Raw genomic sequence first — 18,664 nt, forward strand, 5'->3', positions numbered from 1 at the left:
CAGCCTGCTGAGACCAGTTAGACATTTAATTAAGCACAGACTCCAGCTCTCAGGTTTCGTGCTTCTGGGTGACAGGGAGGGAAGCTTGCCTTTCCTGGGGACCAGCCTCCCCTCCCAGGACCGTTCCCATGTTGTCTGCTTCAATGTGGCCACCAGCTCCCAGCTTTGCGGACATCTTCAACCCAGTTATTTTGACCCACAGCAACTTTGGAGGGCCACAGCGGCATTGCTGTCCCTTTGGTACTGATCACACCCTCCAGAATACATATGGGAGATCAAGGCAAGAGATGGAGAATACATAATTCTCAACGGTTTAGGCCTCACCAAAGCCTAAACGTGACCATTCACAAGTCTATGGAGCTCCTGGTCCAGAGGATAGCACAGGGAAAAGCCAACATCAACGGGAAGGGATACAACCCAGTGTGCCTCAAAACATAAGAATGAGGCCTAAGGACATGTCGCCAGGCAAGTCCTTCTTTGTAGACACCTTTGGAATTAGAGCTGGCTTGGGGGTACAAGTAGTTGACAGGAAGTCCCTGGGGCAACTACTGTGCCTCAGAGGCACAAGGTGGCTGCCACTGAGATGCTCTGAGCTGCAGATGGGGTGTGAGCATGTCAAACCTCCAGATCTTGGGGTGCACAGAGAACACAGGCCCAGGTGCCTTAGGTTCTGTCCAGTTTACCCTCCACTGCTTCATGGAATTACCCTGGTCTTGGATAGGGGAATCCCAGCCAAGGCCCAGGGACAGTCCACTAACAACAGATCAAAGACAGGGCCTACTCTACCCTCATGTCCATGGGCTCAGACACCAAGGCACAAACTTCTCATTACGAGAAAGGACACACTTCTGCTGGTGTTCCTCCCTCCATACAAGTACTCCTACCAGCCAGCAGGTGATCTTCACAGACCATTCTGAGAGCACAAACCAAGCATTCTGGCCTGTTTGCAGAACGTCCTCCAACGTCTGCGCTTCCTGGCTTTAACGACCTGAAGTGGACAGCAGTTCTGACTTGAGGGGGCAGTTACTGCAATGTTACCCAGAGAACTTGCTGTCCCGGCTTTCCGGTCCACAGATACAACCCCCACCCCAACACAGAACCCATCACAGTGGGACCGAGTCTGCTTTCATCTCAGCCGAGGAATCACATTATACCAGGGTATCCTGGAAATAAGACATCTGCTGTTCTAACCCCTGTCAGCCCAGTAGGGTAGCCAGGAGGATCCCTGAGTCCAACCCGTAAACACTAAAGCCACAAGGTCCCTTGAGGTCACATGGCCCACCAGACATGTGGGTTAGGACTTGCACAGGCCACTAGGCCAAGCCCGGCACCTCACTGACTTGGGCTATCACTCTGAACTCAACACAGGCACTGGGGTCCTGAGTGGTCCCAGGAGGTGATAAAGATGTCTTGGGACTACCACGGGGCTGCCTGCAGCCAGCCAACAGGGTCATTTGGGCACAGGAATCAGGAGTCCCGATATGAGTTTTCAAGGAAGTCAAAGGCTTCTGGTAGACTAGTCAGCCTAAATCCTGGAATCTCATACCTGCTGATTTGACTCTTGTCCCCCCCCCCATCTTCATGAAAAGCTGAGACAGGAGGGCCTAGAACCGGGCAAGAGCATCACACTTGATGACTGCCCAAAACTATGTGGGCCCTGTGATGGTCACAGAGCCACTAGGTACACCTCAGCCCTCCATCAGTCCCCAGGCCAGGTGCTATCCTCCTAGGTAGGAGTCCAAATGGGTAGGGGATGGGCTTCTGTGTTGAACACACAGGTGTCCATGCTGAGCAGCTCCAGATCATCAGAAAAGAGCAGGTAGAGGTACTTCAGTGTTTCTCCCAAAAAGAAGCTCTCCATCTTGTCCCTGGGATTAGGCTTATGGGAATCCTGGACATTGTTGATAGAAGAATAGCCACCTGAGGAGACCTGCATCAGAGCCAAAGCCTTGATGACACAGGTTGAGCATAGCCTGGGCCCAATATGAAGAGCCAAGCCTTGGGAAGAGCCATTAGCCAGAGGTGCCACCCAGGCTACTTGCTCAACCCCAGCATATATGACCCCAGAGTAGGCTCAGGGCTAGTGACCACCTAAGTAATATCCAAGGTCAACTACAGTTCCACAAGGACCCTGTAAAATGCCAACAACCCAAGAGGCCAGAAACCAACTCTACAAGGGTACGGCCACAAGACATGTCCAGAGTCTAGCTTGTTATACAAAACCCAGGGCAGACATAGGCAGAAAGATGAAGCTGTTAAGGTTTGGGGCAAAGAGCTGGGTGTCACACCCTACCACGTCTATCTCCACCACCTTTCCTTACCCTTCCCAATGAGAGGGCAAGGCAGGCCACGAACTCCAGGTAGGGATGGTGGAGGTGAGGACAGTATTCTGGGTCACTGTGCACATGTTTAATAAACCAAGAGCACCACAGGGCAAGAGAAAGAGACTCTTCTCAGAAAAGCTTGAGAGTAAGCCCAAAGACAGTAGACATCTGTAAACCTCTACAGACAACAGAGCCCTATGCCACTGAACTCAGCAGGGTGACTACACTATCGAAGTCACACACACTTAGGGGCCAGCCAACTAGAGGCCCCAGAAAGTTGGCTCCTCCCAACCTGTGCCACAGCAGTCTCAAGGGTGGGCCTAGCCAGAGCTTTGCAGGAACCCAGCCAAGACCACAGAGAGGTGCCTAACAGCTCACCCGTGTGTACTTATTGAAGCTCTGCAGGATTTCCCAGCCCCAGTCCTGGTACTTGCGGTCCCTTGTGACACGGTACAGGTAGAACAGGCTTTCCACAGTCTCCGGCCGTAGCAGGTTGTGCCTGTCAGCTGGCTAGGGGCAGACAAAGAGGATCAGGTAGTATCTACCCCTGCTAGCATCACCTCTACCCAAATGCAGCCCATGCCCAGGCTCACCTTGACCTCCACATCCTTATGATCTGCCCGAGGGTACATGTTGAAATGTGCAATCTCAGGGCTCAGACCTGTCTCCATCTGTCGGTTCATCTGGTAGCAGGTCTCCATGAGTGCCTGAGCCAGATCCATGTGGTCAGCTGGCAGGCCATGATGGACGCCCAAAGCCAGCGTCCCTGGCAGGAAGCACACCAAGTGGTCCTGGAATCAGAGTGTCTCCTCACGTCTGGACCTGGGCCCATGCTACTGGGCCAGAACTAAGTACACTTAGCCTAACTGGAGGGAAGAAGCCCCGGGACAGCAAGGCTAAGCAAGACTTGTCACATCAGACTCAAATCCGGGCAAAGCATTTTGCGCCCTGGAATCCAGGGTGGGAAACTACAGTGCAGGCTCCTACTGGGAGCCATACTGACCCAGGTGCTCTCGACCCCTTCAACCTACCCACAAATACCTTCAGAGACCTGCTGCACTTCAGGAACCACAGAAGGGACCACAAGGAAGGCAGCTGGCCCTGGGAGAGCCTGTGCCTGCTACTGCAGGGCATGTGGGGCCTCTGCTTGCAGGCTATCACGTGAATAGGTCAAGCCAAGCAGCAAAGGTCAGCCTGAGGCCATGGCACATAGCCGTTGACCAGACTTCTGGCAAAAAAGAAAAAGCTAAGGCTTTGGAAGCCACAAAGAAAGCAGTAGCTTCCTGAAGGCTCTGCCAGTCCACACAACTTACCATCTTGGCACTGAAGCGGCCATGGGCAAGTTCTCCCACGAAGGTGAGCTTTCCGGGCTGAGAATGCCGTATCAGGTGTGCTTTTATCCCCTCAATGGCTTTAACATAGTCTTCCAGCAACCTGTCAACAGTACAAGTCTGCTTACTCTGGGCATGGCCATATACCGTCTTCCTCAGAACTACAGGACCAGGAGCTTTGCTCAGCTTGACCCATACATGAGCTCTATGGACCTTGCCCTCCCTGGGGAGCAATACTGCACACACAGCCCAAGTCAAAGCTCAGGCCCTTGAGCACCTGCCATGTGGGCACTGATGCGAGGCAGGCCTTGCTGAATGGCTCGTGCCATTTGGGAAGTGAGTTCAGGTAGGGCCGAACCGCCTGCACCACTGCTGGCCCCAGCAAAGGATGGGGACAGAAGCTGGAGGCCCTGCATCAAGGCAGGGGTCAGGTCTCACTGTGCCTCCTTCTTGCCACCCTGGATCCACTGCTTCAGTAGGTATTCGTAGTAGCTGTCAGCCCTGGCGCCCAAGGTGAACACTCCTGGGTGGGTGAAGAGGCCGGTGTTGGTGTTGATAAACATGGGCACCAGCCCGTCCTTCTTGCCAGAGAGAGAATGGATGTGCTTCGTCACTGTCTCCACAGCCTCCTGCAGCAGACAAGGGGAGTGTGGGCTTACTCCAGTCAGCTCTTCCCAAACTTCAGGAAATGGAGGGAGGGATACTTCCTGACCTGTCCCACAAAGCCAGTAACATCCTAGCACTAAAGCCACATGAAAGCACCAGCAGGAAGAAAACTAAAACCAAATTCTTTACCAACATGGAAGAAGCAGTCCTCCAGAACAGGCTAGTAAGTCACTTTAGAAACATATTAACCTGTCATGCCTCCTGACTCAAAATGCAAGGATGGTTTCATCAGCACATGAAAATCACTAAATGTCACAAATATCAATAGGATGATCTCAATTGATTGAACAGTATCAGACCAACCAATGCATGACAGCTCAGGCCTGTAACTCAAGAGAACTGCATCAAGTTCAAGGCCAGCCTGGGCTACAGACTGAAATCTGTCTCAAACAAGTGAACAGACAACCCCAAACCATTAGAAGAAAACCAATTCTTTCTTTTCCTGATAAAAATATTCAACAAGGGCTAGAGAGATGGCTCAGAGGTTAAGAGCACTGGTTGCTCTTCCAGAAGTCCTGAGTTCAATTCCCAGCAACCACATGGTGGCTCACAACCATCTATAATGAGATCTGGTGCCATCTTCTGGTATGTGTATACATAGTAAATAAATCTTTAAAAAAATATTCAACAACATAGTCAACCAATGAGAAATAAAAAGGAACTACCTTGGGTTAGATTGTTAACTTGGTAGTATCTAGTATGCATGGACCTAAGACTTGACTATCCTTGGCACCACAAAAAGACCAAATAAAGCAAAAAAGGGACCATGTCAACATAACAAAAGCTGCATGTGAGAAAAATCACAAATATTTCATAAATAGTAAAATGGGATACTTAGAAATCAATTACAGAGGTGCAAGACTTCCATAATAATGTATATCACAACCCCTGAGATGAGGGTTTGTACCTAGTCTTATTGTATCTTGCTATGCTGTGTTTGGTTAATATTCCTGGGCTGGGAGACCTGTGTCATTTCTGAAGGAAACTGAGGAGAAGTGGGGGAGAGGAAACTGTGGTCAGGATGTATTGTATGACAAAGAGAGAGAGAATGAATAAAGCTGGAAGACCTACAACCCCCACCCAAAACAATCCTAATCCATTCAGAAAGTGGACTAAGGGGCAATTCAAGATGCAGCTCCAAGTTGGGAGCATCTGGCAAGGGTGTATATGGCCCTAAATTTAATCCCTAACACCTAAGAAAAAGAGGTGGCAGCTGGGTGTTGTGGTGCACTCAGGAGGCAGAGGCAGGCAAATCTCTGTGAGTTCAAGGCCAGTCTGGTCTACAGAGTAAGTTCCATGACAGCCAAGGCTACACAGAGAAACCCTGTCTCAAAAAATAAATACACAAATGTGGTGTCAGGTCAAAAGAACTCTACAGACATTTCTCCAGAGAAGTTATATAAGCACATGAAAAGACATTCATCATCAGCAACACTAGGGAAATGTAGGTAAAATCAGGCAGGGTGGTGGTGGTGGTGGTGGTGGTGGTGGTGGTAGTGCAGCAGCACGCCTTTAAACCCAGCACTCTGGAGGCAGAGCCAGATGGATCTCTATGAGTTCAAGGCCAGCCTGTTCTACAGAGTGAGTTCCAGGACAGCCAGAGCTGTTACACAGAGAAACCCTGCTTTGAAAAAGAAAGAAAAATGGGTTGATACGTTGTTGAGGATGTGGGGAGACTTGTTATTACTGGTGGGAAAGTAAAATGGTGCAGTCACAGTGGAAAGCATTATGCTGGTCCTTTGAAACAGTAAACACAGCATTACCCTGTGACCCAGCCATTCCAGTTCAAGTGATGAAGCTCAAGGAACTGAAAGTGAATCTCAAACAGCTACCTGCATGTCACATGCACGGCAGCGTTACTCAGAGAGCTAAGATCTAGAAGAACCCAAATGTGCACATGAGCAGCAAGACCACAGGGAAGTCATCCATGTGAGATGACTAAGCAGGGCAAGAAAGGACCCCAAAAACTGCAGCCACCCAGAGGAAGCTGAATGGAAAAAGCCATCAGAAGACGGCAAAGTGTGGATTCTACCCACACACGTCCCTTGCACATACCCCTCAGAGAGACAGACAGTAGACTGGAGAACGGAAGCACAGTGTTTTTAATTTCCATTTCACAAGATGAGGAGGCTATTAATAGCTGGTTTTATATAACAGATACTGAAAATCAGTGAGAACCAATCGGATGGCCCAGCAGGTGAAGGCACTTGCCATGCAACTGGAGACCTGAGCTTGATCCCAGGAACCCACCCATGTCTATAAAGTCAGAAAGAGAACTGAGTCCACCCTGTCCTCTGACCTCCACACATGTACCATAGCAAGTATGTACGTGTACACACACACACACACACACACACACACACACACACACACACACAGAAACAAAAGATGAAACTCACACACAGAGCAATTACACTTGTGAGAAGCACTGAAATTGTTTCTCCTTTTTCGCCCCTCTTAGATTTTATTTTTGTTTTATATATATGAGTGTGTGTCTGTGCACCACATGCAAGTCTGGTGCACATGAGGCCAGAAGAGGGTGTCAGAACCCTCGGAACTGGAGTTACAGAGAAGTTGTAAGAGGACTGGGTGTGGTGACTCACACCTTTAATACCAGTACTCTGGAGGCAGACACAGGGGATTTCTGTGAGTTTCAGACTAGCCTGGTCTATATAGTGAGTTTTAGGAGAGCCAGAATGATACAGTGAAACTATGCCTCAAATCAAACAAACAAACAAACAAAAGCACAAAATAGAGGGTGCACTGGGCAGTGGTGGTGCACACCTTTAATCCTAGCACTTGGGAGGCAGAACCAGGCGGATCTCTGTGAGTTCGAGGCCAACCTGGTCTACCAAGCGAGATCCAGGAAAGGCGCAAAGCTACACAGAGAAACCCTGTCTCGAAAACCAAAACAAACAAACAAACAACAGAGGGTGGTGAGTCATCACCTAGTTTCTGGGAACTGAACCTGGGTCCTTCTGCACGAGCAGCAAGTGTTCTTAACCACTGAGCCACCATCCCCCAGCCCTACCTGGAACTTCTTATCTCCAGTAAGACGAGAGAGTTCCCGGAACTCGAGCTGGATGCTCGTCACTTCTGCCACTGTGCTGTCCGATGTCCACTGGGGTGAGTGGGCAAACCCAGTGCCGATGTTCACATCGGAGTACGGGATCTTGGAGGGTGTGGTGAAGGCAGGCATTAGCCGGTTTCCAAAATCTTCCTAACATAAAAGCACGACACAGATTCAAGTCTGAGAGTTTTTTACACATGTTACCCATCTGTACCCAAGTGGAGAAACAGTTTATTAGCTCCCTAATAACCCATCACACGGCAAAAGTAGGCTATACCATCAGCATGGAGGGACCTTCCTATACACCACAGCAGCCAAAAACGGTACTGTGGCAGCTCATACACACCAATGCAGAAGAAACTCAAAGGTACTGGAAGAGGAAACTGGAAATAACTCCTCCAAATTCCACACATCAAGTCATGGGAAACCTCAGCCAGGAACACTCACAGCTTTTCTCAGGAAGAGGCTGTCCCCTGATAGGTGGTAGGTACTCAGCAGGCCCCCTAAGATGCGGATGGTACTCTCAAACAGGTTGACATCGACGTTTTTCTTAAAGTCTAACTTCTGTGACACCCACTTCCTTGCTTCCTTAAATTCTGTGTAATGAAAAAGTGAAGGCAAAGGAACAAATTTACAACCTATCATTCTACGATGAACAAAGTGTGGTGGCACAGGCCTGTAATCCTAGCACTTGGGAGGCTCAGGCAGGAGGACTGCCCAAAGTTCAAGGCCAGGGCCTACACAGTACCTTCTGGGCCAGCCAAAGCTATATACTAAGACCCTGTTTTATTTTATTCATCTTTACGTATATGGGTGTTTTGTATTCATACATGTCTGGGTACCATGGATGTGCAATGGCTGCAGAGACTAGGAGAAGGTGTCAGACTCCCCTGGAAATGGGGTTACGGATGGGTGGTGGGAACTAAACCCGGGTCCTCTGGAGGAGCAGCCAGTGCTCTTAACCACTGAGCCATCTCTCCAGTCTCCCAAGATGCTGTTTTAAAATATATCTTGAGATTTTAATTTTATGTGTACAGATGTGTGTCTGTGTACGACATGTGGGCATCAAGTCCTTTGCAACTGAAATTACAGACAGCTGTAAGCTGCTATGTGGATGCTGGAAACAGAACCCGGTCCTTTGGAAGAGCAGCCAATGCTCTTAACCACTGAGCCATCTCTCTATCCCAAGACATTTTTAAAAAACCAAACCAAACCAACCAACCAACCAACCAAACAAACAAACAGCCAGGCATGGTATAGCATACCATGGAGGTAGTTTTCTTCAGCTATACATGGAGTACAAGGTCAGCCTATGCTACCGAGACCTGTCTTAACAAACAGGATAGGTGAGGTGGTCAGTTACCCACTTACCACCAAGTCTGACTACCTAGGTTCAATCCCTGGAACCCACATGATGGAAAGAGAAAACCAACTCCCACAAGTTGGTCTCTGACCTTTTCACGTGTGCCGGAATACACACGAGTGCCCACACACAGACACACAAAAACAATACATTTAACACACAATCCCAAAACAAAAGGTTTCTTCAGGGAAAGGCTCTCCCATGGAGCAGTCCTGGAAAGTGTAAACAGTCCCACCAGACACTGTGACACGAGGAGCCATGAGTGACTCATTGGTGGCCATCAAGCCACTCAAGCAATTAAGCAAATGTTTAAACTATCAGTTTGGGGCTGGAGTAATAGCTTAGCAGTTAAGAGTTCTTGCTGCACTTGCAGGAAAGTTCTCAGCACCACAAGGAGATCATAACTCTGCAACTCCAGCTCTAGAAGATCTGATGTCTCTGGCTTTGCAAGGGCACCTGTACTCATATGCACATACCTGTATGCAGACACACATGCCTACATATGATTAATAATAATAAAATAAATCTTTTAAAATAAAAACAATTATCAACTTAGAAATGATTAAGGACCCATACTAACAAATGAAATAGGATCTGCATAACCTATGGAGGACATTTTGGAGAGACAGAGCCAAGTCCAGCCCCCTTACTGCATCAGAATAGACTGGATGAGATCCCAAGGCCACCCTCAGCAATTCAGGAGAGAAGAGATGGCTGCTCTGAGTGAGTGGCTAGATGAGAAATGGGCCTGAACATACCAAGCACACTTTCCTGTACCCGGGACGAGAGAAAACCAAAGTCCAATGGAGTAGCATTCATGGCCCACAGGCAGCACTCACATACTGCTCTGGCTTATGTGTCACACATGGAAACTCAGTCCAATCAAAAAAGGAGTCATACCTTGCTTCAGACCCAAAATCCACATGGTATCCAAGGCATCGATCAGGGTGAGGCCCAGGCCAAACCACTCACTGAAAGTTTTGGACACAGGCTTCAGTTCATCATGGCCCCAAGCGAACTTTCGGTAACCCTTCCAAGCATGGAGGAAGGCTTCAATCACCCCCTTCTGGCGCTCATTTGGTGGGGCTAGAGAGGAGAAAGCACAAGTGGTAGGGGACAGTCCCACTCTTGGGGCTGGCAGGGCTTCAAAGAGCAACTGTGACCCCTCAGTTAATGAGCTGAGCCGATACTGGCCAGAATCATTAGTGTAAAAAGGGCAGGTGAGTTACAGCGAAGCAGTGATAGCTGAGGCCAGAGCTGGCAGCATTCCTATGGTCCACCACAACACTGCAGAGCAAAGCCCTTTGAAGCAGATGGTGAATGCAGAGCTGGCCACCAGAGTGTGGAATGTGAACTTAGGAAGAAGCAGGAACCAGCAATTGGGCACTGTGGCATATACACCCTAGGTTGGACACATATTATCCAGCCAGATGAGCTTCCAGAGTCTCCTGGGGGCGGGGGCAGGGGCAGATACACCAGTACCTAATATGGCCTACTTGACAGTGCCTCACCTCCATGGAGAGCTTTCTTCTCCCAAACGAGGCAGCACTTAGCAGTCTGCAGGGTGCCACACCACATGCCTCTTCCCACCAGGTTCTAAGGTTCCTGTTGATGGACATGGCTTGACCACTCCTAACACAGTGGTCTTTGTATGTCCCAACAAGTGGTACCAGGACTCAGAAGTTCAGCTTCCTGTAAGTGGGCCCTAGCAGGACTAGCCAGAGTCTCCGTTTTTATATGTACAATGGAGTCCTCAAAGAACATCATAACATAAACAGGCTAGGTACACTATGAGAATGGAAATGGGCTGATACACACAGAGCTCTTAGCACCATGCAGACCTCAATAAACGATGCTACAATCCCAGTGACCCACAGACCGGCTCAAAGACCTGTTAGGTCTAGAAATAAGTTGATTCAACAAGGGACACTTGTATCTCTTAGTTTCTTTTCTTTTTTTTTTTTTTTTTTAATTTTTATTTATTTTCTATTTTATGTGCATTGGTGTTCTGCCTGCACGTTTCTGTGTGAGGGTGTCAGATCTTGGAGTTACAGGCAGTTGTGAGCTGCCATGTGGGTGCTGGGAGTTGAACCCAGGTCCTCTGGAAAAACTGCATATGCTTTTAAACATTGGGCCATCTCGCCAGCCCCTCTTATTTTCTTTCTTTCTTTCTTTTTCTTTTTCTTTTTTTTTTTTTTTTTTTTTGAGATAAGGTTTCTCTGTAGCTTTGGAGCCTGTCCTGGAACTTGCTCTGTAGACCAGGGCTGGCCTCTCGAACTCACAGAGATCCACCTGCCTCTGCCTCCCGAGTGCTGGGATTAAAGGCATGCACCACCACCACCCGGCCCTCTCTTATTTACTTAAAAATTTATTATATATGTATTTTTAAGGCATGAGTGCTCTGCCTACATGTCAGAAGAGGGCATCAGATCCCATTACAGATGGTTGTGAGCCACCACATGGTTGGCGGGGAAAACTCAGGACCTCTAGAAGAGCAATAAGTGCTCTTAACCGCTGAGCTATCTCTTCAGCCCCTGCCTTTTTTTTTTTTTTTTTTTGAGACAGGGTTTCATCGCTACCTCCCCTGGAACTTACTTTGTAGACCAGGCTGGCCACAAATTCTGAGATCTGCCTGCCTCTGCCTCCCAAGTGCTGGGATTTAAGGCATGTGCCACATGCCCAGCTTCTTTTGTTTCTTTAACAAGGCATTCATTTATATTATTGGTGCCCAGGCGGCGGTGGCACACCTTTAATCCCAGCATTCGGAGACAGGCAGGTAGATCTCTCAGTTTGAGGTCAGCCTGGTCTACAGAGGAAGTTCCAGTATAGTCAGGGCTACAGAAAGAAACCCTATCTACAAAACAAAACAAAATAAAAAATTATTTTATTGAATCTTTATCATTAAAATGTATGACTTTAATCTTGTGTATCTTCTTATGTTAAGGCACAACTTGGCCCAGGAGCAGAATGGCAAAATTAAACTTCTCAAACACAGCATCTTCTCTGACAGCTCAGTGCTCAGGCAAAAAAAAAAATCAGGGAAACTAAGAAGCCACAGATAGTCACAAGGGCTGTACAAAGTACGTGGACAGAGCATGGATACTGAAGGGTGAGCTGCATTGGGGTCAGAATGTAGAGTGTCAACCCCCAGGCTCTTGGGCACAGGCTCTGGTAAGGCAAGGGTGCAGGAAAACTCACCTGGCTCTTTCCATATCCTAGATGCCAGAAGAGGCGGCTTGGTGGAGGCTGCAGCTCTTTTTGAAGGGAGTTCAGTGGCCTGTTCAGGCTCAATCACTGCTCCCCGCCAGCTAGGGGGAGCAGGGGAACAGTAGTCAGCTAGATCAACCAGTTGATGTTTACACTCTCCAGATCCCACACTGTGTCCAGGGTAAGGCCTGCTCCCAGATCTCATCTCTGTGGGAACCAACCAATCTTGACACACATTCATCTAGAACATAACTTCCTGGGTACAGTCATCTGGATGTGGAGAAGACTGTAATTCCAGGCTGGTCTAAGCATGAGGAGCTCCTGAGATCTGAAGGGATCTCAAGGAGCAACCCTGTGGTGACTCACAGGTATGCCACCTGGAGAGCCCACCTGGGGTTCTGTCTGATGACAAGCACACCAGGGACAGGCAGAGGTTTGCCACTGGACACCAGGTTGAGTGTGGACCCAAAGGCTCTCTTTTGTTGTCGCTGGAGTATTTTTCTTTTTCTGTCTTTCTGAATTTTTATTTTATGTGTACTGAACGTTTGCCTGTATGTATGCATTTGTACCACATGTGTACCTGGTGCCCTCAGAGGTCAGAAGAAGAAGTCAGATCCCTAGGAACTGTAGTTATGGATTGTTGTGAGCCACTGTGTGGATCCCAGAAACTGAACCTGGGTCCTTTGCAAGAAGAATAAGCATTCTTAATCTCTAATCTATCTCCCCAGCCCTCTCTCTCTCCTTTTTTTTTTTTTTTTTTTTTTTTTTTGGTTTATCAAGACTGAGTTTCTCTGTGTAGCTTTGCACCTGTCCTGGAACTCGCTTTGGAGACCAGGCTGTCCTCGAACTCGCAAAGATCTGCCTGCCTCTGCCTCCCGAGTACTGGGATTAAAGCCGCCACCAACTGGCTCTCTCTCCTTTTTGAGTAGCCTTGGCTGGCCTGGAGCTTGCTACTAAGTAGACCAGGCTGGCCTTGAACTCACAGATGTCCACCAGCCTTTACCTACCAAGTACTGGGATTAAAGGTATGCACTACCATGCTTGATTTTTTTGTGTGGAGGGGGAGAGGGGGGGAGACAGGGTTTTACTGTGTAGTGTTGACTATCTTGGAACTCACTCTATAGAACTCACTCTGTGGCCTCAAACTCACAGAGATTCACCTGCCTCTGCCTCTCAAGTGCTGGGATTAAAAGCATGTGTCACCACTGCCTGGCTTTTTTATTTTTTTTATAACATAGAATGCTTCACAGATTTGCATGTTATGCTTACATAGGGCCCAGACTAGTCTTCTCTGTCATTTCAAAGGATCTCTTCAACAGCCTGAGCAGAACTGGGCCCAGGCTCAGCTACTACTTCTTCATTCCTTCAGTCTTTAAGAGCACATTATAAGCAACACCAAGCTGAAGTGAACTTTTTCCTCCTGCAAACACGATCAAGAACTTCCCCAGACCACTATTCTCCCCAGGATGTTCCTGTGCTGATATTCCCACACTGCCTCATGTGCTCATAAATCTAAGACTTCAGGGTCCACATCATCAGAACAGCTCCTCAGGCTCAGAACTGAGGGCACTCCTCCTGGTAGAGCTGCACCTGATGTTTTCAAGTGTGATATTGAGTAGGAAATGAAGCTGAAAGCCTTCTAGAACTGAGGCATCTGTGAGCCCCGCCACCAAGAAACTTGTTGGGTCGACAGGTGTCAGCTCAGTCCAGGGGACCAGGCCATGCCCTCTCCTTCGGCTCATTGCCAAGCCAGAAGTAGCTAGAAAAGGAGATGCCTGTCACCATTTGTCACCCCCACAGAAAAAGCCTGTCTCACTTTCCTCCTTACCTCCATTCCTCTTCATCCTCTACCCTCACACTCCTTAGAATAGCCTTGCTCTCAGATAGAAATGCACACCATGAGAAAAGCCGTTGGACCAAATGTGGCTCTGAAATTTGACTGTATAATAAAACTTAACTGAAGCCATCTAGAATACTGTCTGTTTCAAAAGGGAAATATGACATGGACAAAATGAATTCTCATTAAAATAAAACCAGATAGACTGGCATCAGATACTGTAGATTCAGATCCTATTGTACCTGATGATGGTTCTCTGTGTGTTTTCTTCCTGCTGAGCATTCTCCATGGCTGTTTCCTTCTCCTTAGCATCATCCTGTGTCCCATCCTTGGAGACTGTGTTGGGGGGTCTGATCTGCAGGTGGGGAGGGCCCCGCCGTAAACGCCTTTGCCGCTTCTAAACCAAAATCAGAGTCACATGTGAAAATACATCACCTGTCATGGCCTGGGCTTCTCTAAATGTCTAAGATTCAGTCCCTCAAATGTGTATTCACATCCAGAGAGCACAGTGGGCTGTTGTGCTCTACCAAGTCTTGTGGGAAATTGGTTTCACTTTTTAGCAGCCTGTAGGTTTGAGAGATGAGCTGCTTCGGAACTTTGAGAAAAACCAAATGGGTAGTACAGGTCTGGATACAGAGTTAAGAGCCCTGGTTGGGATAGTTTAAGACTGAAACAGTCCTGGAGAGATAAGAATGACAAAGACAAAGACACCGTGGATGACAGCCAGGGTTCCTCACTCTCCATCTGAGAGTGTAAAAGGCCTTGGCCTCCCACACATCACAGGGCTATAGATGACAGAAACAGGTCCCACTGCTACCTTCCCCCCAGGGCAGGCCTGTCAACAGGACAGTGTACTTCCCAGACTCACTCTGTGCTCCCACAGTATCAGGCACAAATTCATCCTTAGCTTTATTTATATCCTCAAAAAATGATTTGGTAAATTATGTTAAAATACACATGCAGTGGATGACCCAGCTATAAAAAATTACATGACAGAAGACACCAAAAACTCAGGATAAAAATGCACATGACACAGACCTAATTCTAGCACTCCAGAAGCAGGCTAGTCTCCCCAGGAAAAGTTTTATCACACAACACCTTTGTATTCCCTCTTCTAGGAGATTCCACAAGCCAGAGGCCAAAGAATACAAAGAAACTGGAAGCATCACCACCATGGGGAAACTAGCCTGTGCATACAGACCTGTCTAGAAGCGAAGTGTGTCACCCAAAAGCTGTATCAACAGTCCTACAGGAATGGCAGGTTGACTGTCCCTTTCCAAACTCTACCAGCGCCCCATTATGACCTGACCAAGGAGCCTGCCAGCACAGGCCTATCTACTTTCCCTGCACTTTCTAGTGAGCTCCAGCAACTTAGTAACAACAAGCTTTCTGAAGAAGGAAAAAGTACAACACTCCTAATAGAATGAAGGCACCCCCAAATTCACCAGGACTGACAACCCCATGCCTGGATCCCTGGCCAGTGCCCAGTGCATGTCTGTTTCTTTCTTTCTTTTTACCTTTCTAGAGCTTTATTGAGAGAGAGAGAGAGAGAGAGAGAGAGAGAGACAGACCGCATGGGGGGGGGGGGATACAGAAGGAGAGAGTGCAGAAAAAGAGGACACAGAGAGGGCATGCCTGTTTTTTTAGGCTGGGCCGCCATCACAGGCTGGTGTCTATTTCTTAACTCAGGAACCAGTACTGTGGAGGCAGTTCCCTAGAGTGGCTGACAGCAAGGGCTTCCTGTTTATATGATATCCTACAGCCTACAGGGATATGAAACCTCCACCTGTACCCCAAACTCCACCCACAGAGGAAGTTGAAGTCTTGCCACATCTGCTAGGTGTAGTCTTGGCTATGTGGAGAAAAAAAAAAATTGATAGCCAAAGGCTTCAGAGGTGTAGAGGAACTCAACTGCTATGGACCACTGCCCCAACTCTCAAGAAATCTGGGCCTGGCCCTTCTCTATCACAAGTCAGCTCTCAGCAACTGCCTCTTTTGTTGCCTCTGACCTACCTCTCGGCTCCACTCCATCTGCCCCACTCCCCACAACACTAAGCTTCTCAGAGTGGGTACCCCAGGAGGAGGCTGGGCTGTTCCCAAAACCTCTTCGAGACAAACTATGCTGCCTCTACCCAGGACTCCCCAGACATGCCTCCCCTGACAGGTGATTCTAAAACCACCCACCCACAATGGCTCCAATGTGGCCTCCTATATATACAGCTACACAGCAATACATCAGTCAGATGGAGCACTTCAGTGTTCCTACTGGCTCCCGCTCATTTCTCACAGGTCCCTCTGCATGGGGACCCTCCCTCTTTCCCACACCAGGACCTAGCTGTGCAGCGTCTTCCTCCACTGGGAAGCATCTCCACCTAAGCAAGGCCCTCATCTCCCTCCTCAGAACTTCTTGAGCACACTGTCCACACCCCTCAGGCACCACAAGAACCACAACTGGACAGATCCCAGCCCCTACTCCCCAGCCTGGCTCCATCAGAATGCCACTTTACAAAGGTCTACCTCCTCCAACCATGCTCTGCCCACCCAGACAGAAACAAGGTCTTCTTGAACATTTCCCCAGATAGCTCCGGCTCTCAGCACTCCGCCATGTGCCAACTGTCTGATCCTACTGGTTGCCAGCCTCTCACCTGCCCTTCCTATCAGTTCCTGTGGTTCCTCCAAAGAGAAAAATCTTTTTCCTCATAAGTGGGCAGCCGGCACCTGACACAGGAGCTGGACCACATGTAAGTGTTCAAAGAGAATGAATGAAGCAAGTGTCTGCCTCTTCTTTTCCCAACTTGATACAGACAGCCTCAACTGAGCCAGCGTGAGGTTGAATGTGATGGGGGGAAAGCCTTCAGCCTCTCTGAGGCAGTAATTGCCAACTTGCAATGCTCCAGAACAGACCCCAGTGACAAAGCCACACAGCCTATGCTGTAAATACCTGAGAGGCTGTGTCTGGAAACTCTTCTGGCTTAGCACTTTCCTTCTGAGGAGCAGGCAGGACCGGTGGGACTTCCGGCCTCATCTTCTGTTCTTCTGCAGGTCTGCCACTCAGGGCTGTGGGAGAAAACCTTTCACCTTAAGGCCAGTCAGGCTCCTAAACAGGTGTTATTTGCTTCAGGTCAGTGAGATCTCCTAGAAGGTACTGACACACACACACACACACACACACACACACACACACACACATTTTTAAATGCAGGGTTTTAGGTAGCTCAGGCTGGTCTCAAACTCCTAATCTCCTGCCTCTACTTCCCAAGTGCTGGGACTACAGCAAAGCTGAATCAATTTTTTTTTTTTTCTCAAGCACTTGGCAGAGTAGTATGTTCTTAAGTCCATCATGCAAACCCCCAACCACATCGACTTAATAGTGTCAAAACTGGAAAGCACAACATGGTAGTAAACAGACATCTTGATCTGATCAATTTACAGCACTGTTTGGGTCTCTAAGAGCAGCAACCCTCGAGAATCCCAGAAGGGACCCTCCGCGTCCTCTCAGGAAATCTGCTGGTCTTTGGCAAACACACTGTAATAAGTGGTAGGGACACTTACTTGAGTTGTGCTGATGCTCTTGACTGATAGTCTGACACAGAGAGGCAGCACTGTTGGCACCAAACACCTAGAGAGCAGCCTACAGAGTCGGCCGCACAACCAGGTGGTCATAGTGACCTCCATCCCCTCCCCCACCTCCAGCTGCATTTCTCCATCTGTCACCACACATGCCTCCCGGTACTGTTTCAACTGGATTGCAAGAATATATCTGACCTCAGCCTGCATCCCCACTGTCCTTATACCACTGGTATTTCTGATACCTTTCCACTGGTCAGCCGCCTGGAGATAAGACAGGAATCCACAGAGAAGCAGAAAGCCCAGGAGGAAGAGAATCACATTCCGCTGTAACCTTGAAAGTTGCTTCCATTTCTGAGGAAGAGCCAGAAATGACACTTGTCACAGATTCGGAGGAGAGCAATCAGAGAGACCATGCGGTACGCCCTTACTTAAGGGCAGGTAAGTTCCCTGTCGGCAAAGTTTACACTGCTGGAGCAGCACCAGAGGTGACAGAGCACACTAGCTCATACGTGGCCAAGGCACAGAACACCATCTGTGCAGCTGCACGTGCCACTGTGAAAAACTCCCGAAATCCCCACGACATGGCTCCGGCGCCGACCGAACCCTGCCTGCGTCTGGCTATACATATCTGTATCCGTGCCCCTCAGCCCAGGACCACCAGGAACACCTGGCACTAGACAGGGGAACCAGCAACACCGGGACCCAAGCCGCGAGAACCAGACGCCGCAGAGGAACTTCTAGAAGCTGCAAGGGACCCGGACGCCAGGGTCCAGGGTCTGGACACTACCCCCTGCAGGACGTCCCCTGCCCGGACCCCGCCTCACCCTCCAGCATGAGCGCCGCCGCCGGCTCTTGCTGTTGTCGTAGCTCTCGCCCAGGCTCAGCGTCACCGAGATGAAGTCTCGGTGAGGCGCCGGCGGCGGCGGTGGGTACATGACTGCGAAGCTGGCCCAAGAGACCTCGCTTGCTGGAGGCGTCAGGAAACCCAAGACTCAGAAGGGCTGCGGGCTGCCATAGCGAAGGCGTCCACACCCCGCCCATCGCCCTGGACACCAGTACGCAGGTGCCGCGTCTCGGCGGTCATCGCGCAAGCGCACAACCCTAGCCTAAGCGCCGCGCATGCGTACAGCCTTGAGCGGTTATTTCCTGGTGAGTCGCTTGCGTCAGGATGCCCGCCCCTGCACCGCTCTGACGCAGTTTCGTCGCGTCCTTACGTCACTGCCCCGCGTCCGCGTGCGCTGGCGTAGTGGTCCGGCTGACTCCCTGATGGGGGCGGGCGGGCTACAGCTTGCGGGT

The 18,664-nt window shown here is 49.2% G+C and overlaps 1 protein-coding gene across 1 annotated transcript; it reads right to left on the minus strand.

Moving 5' to 3' along the window:
- Positions 1 to 8: 8 nt before the first annotated feature.
- Man1b1 (mannosidase alpha class 1B member 1) lies at positions 9 to 18,446 on the minus strand. The gene is made up of 13 exons (XM_036183795.1): positions 18,193 to 18,446; positions 17,611 to 17,719; positions 16,740 to 16,855; positions 14,041 to 14,195; positions 11,953 to 12,062; positions 9,655 to 9,840; positions 7,839 to 7,987; positions 7,353 to 7,541; positions 4,094 to 4,284; positions 3,638 to 3,758; positions 2,918 to 3,115; positions 2,703 to 2,834; positions 9 to 1,930 (listed from the first exon to the last, which is right to left on the minus strand). Exons 1-13 carry the CDS (start codon positions 18,301 to 18,303, stop codon positions 1,727 to 1,729), a joined length of 1,971 nt encoding a protein of 656 aa, XP_036039688.1. The 5' UTR covers positions 18,304 to 18,446; the 3' UTR covers positions 9 to 1,726.
- Positions 18,447 to 18,664: the final 218 nt, after the last annotated feature.

The sequence above is a fragment of the Onychomys torridus genome, chromosome 4 (genome assembly GCF_903995425.1).
Source record: "Onychomys torridus chromosome 4, mOncTor1.1, whole genome shotgun sequence".
Classification (NCBI taxonomy): domain Eukaryota; kingdom Metazoa; phylum Chordata; class Mammalia; order Rodentia; family Cricetidae; genus Onychomys; species Onychomys torridus.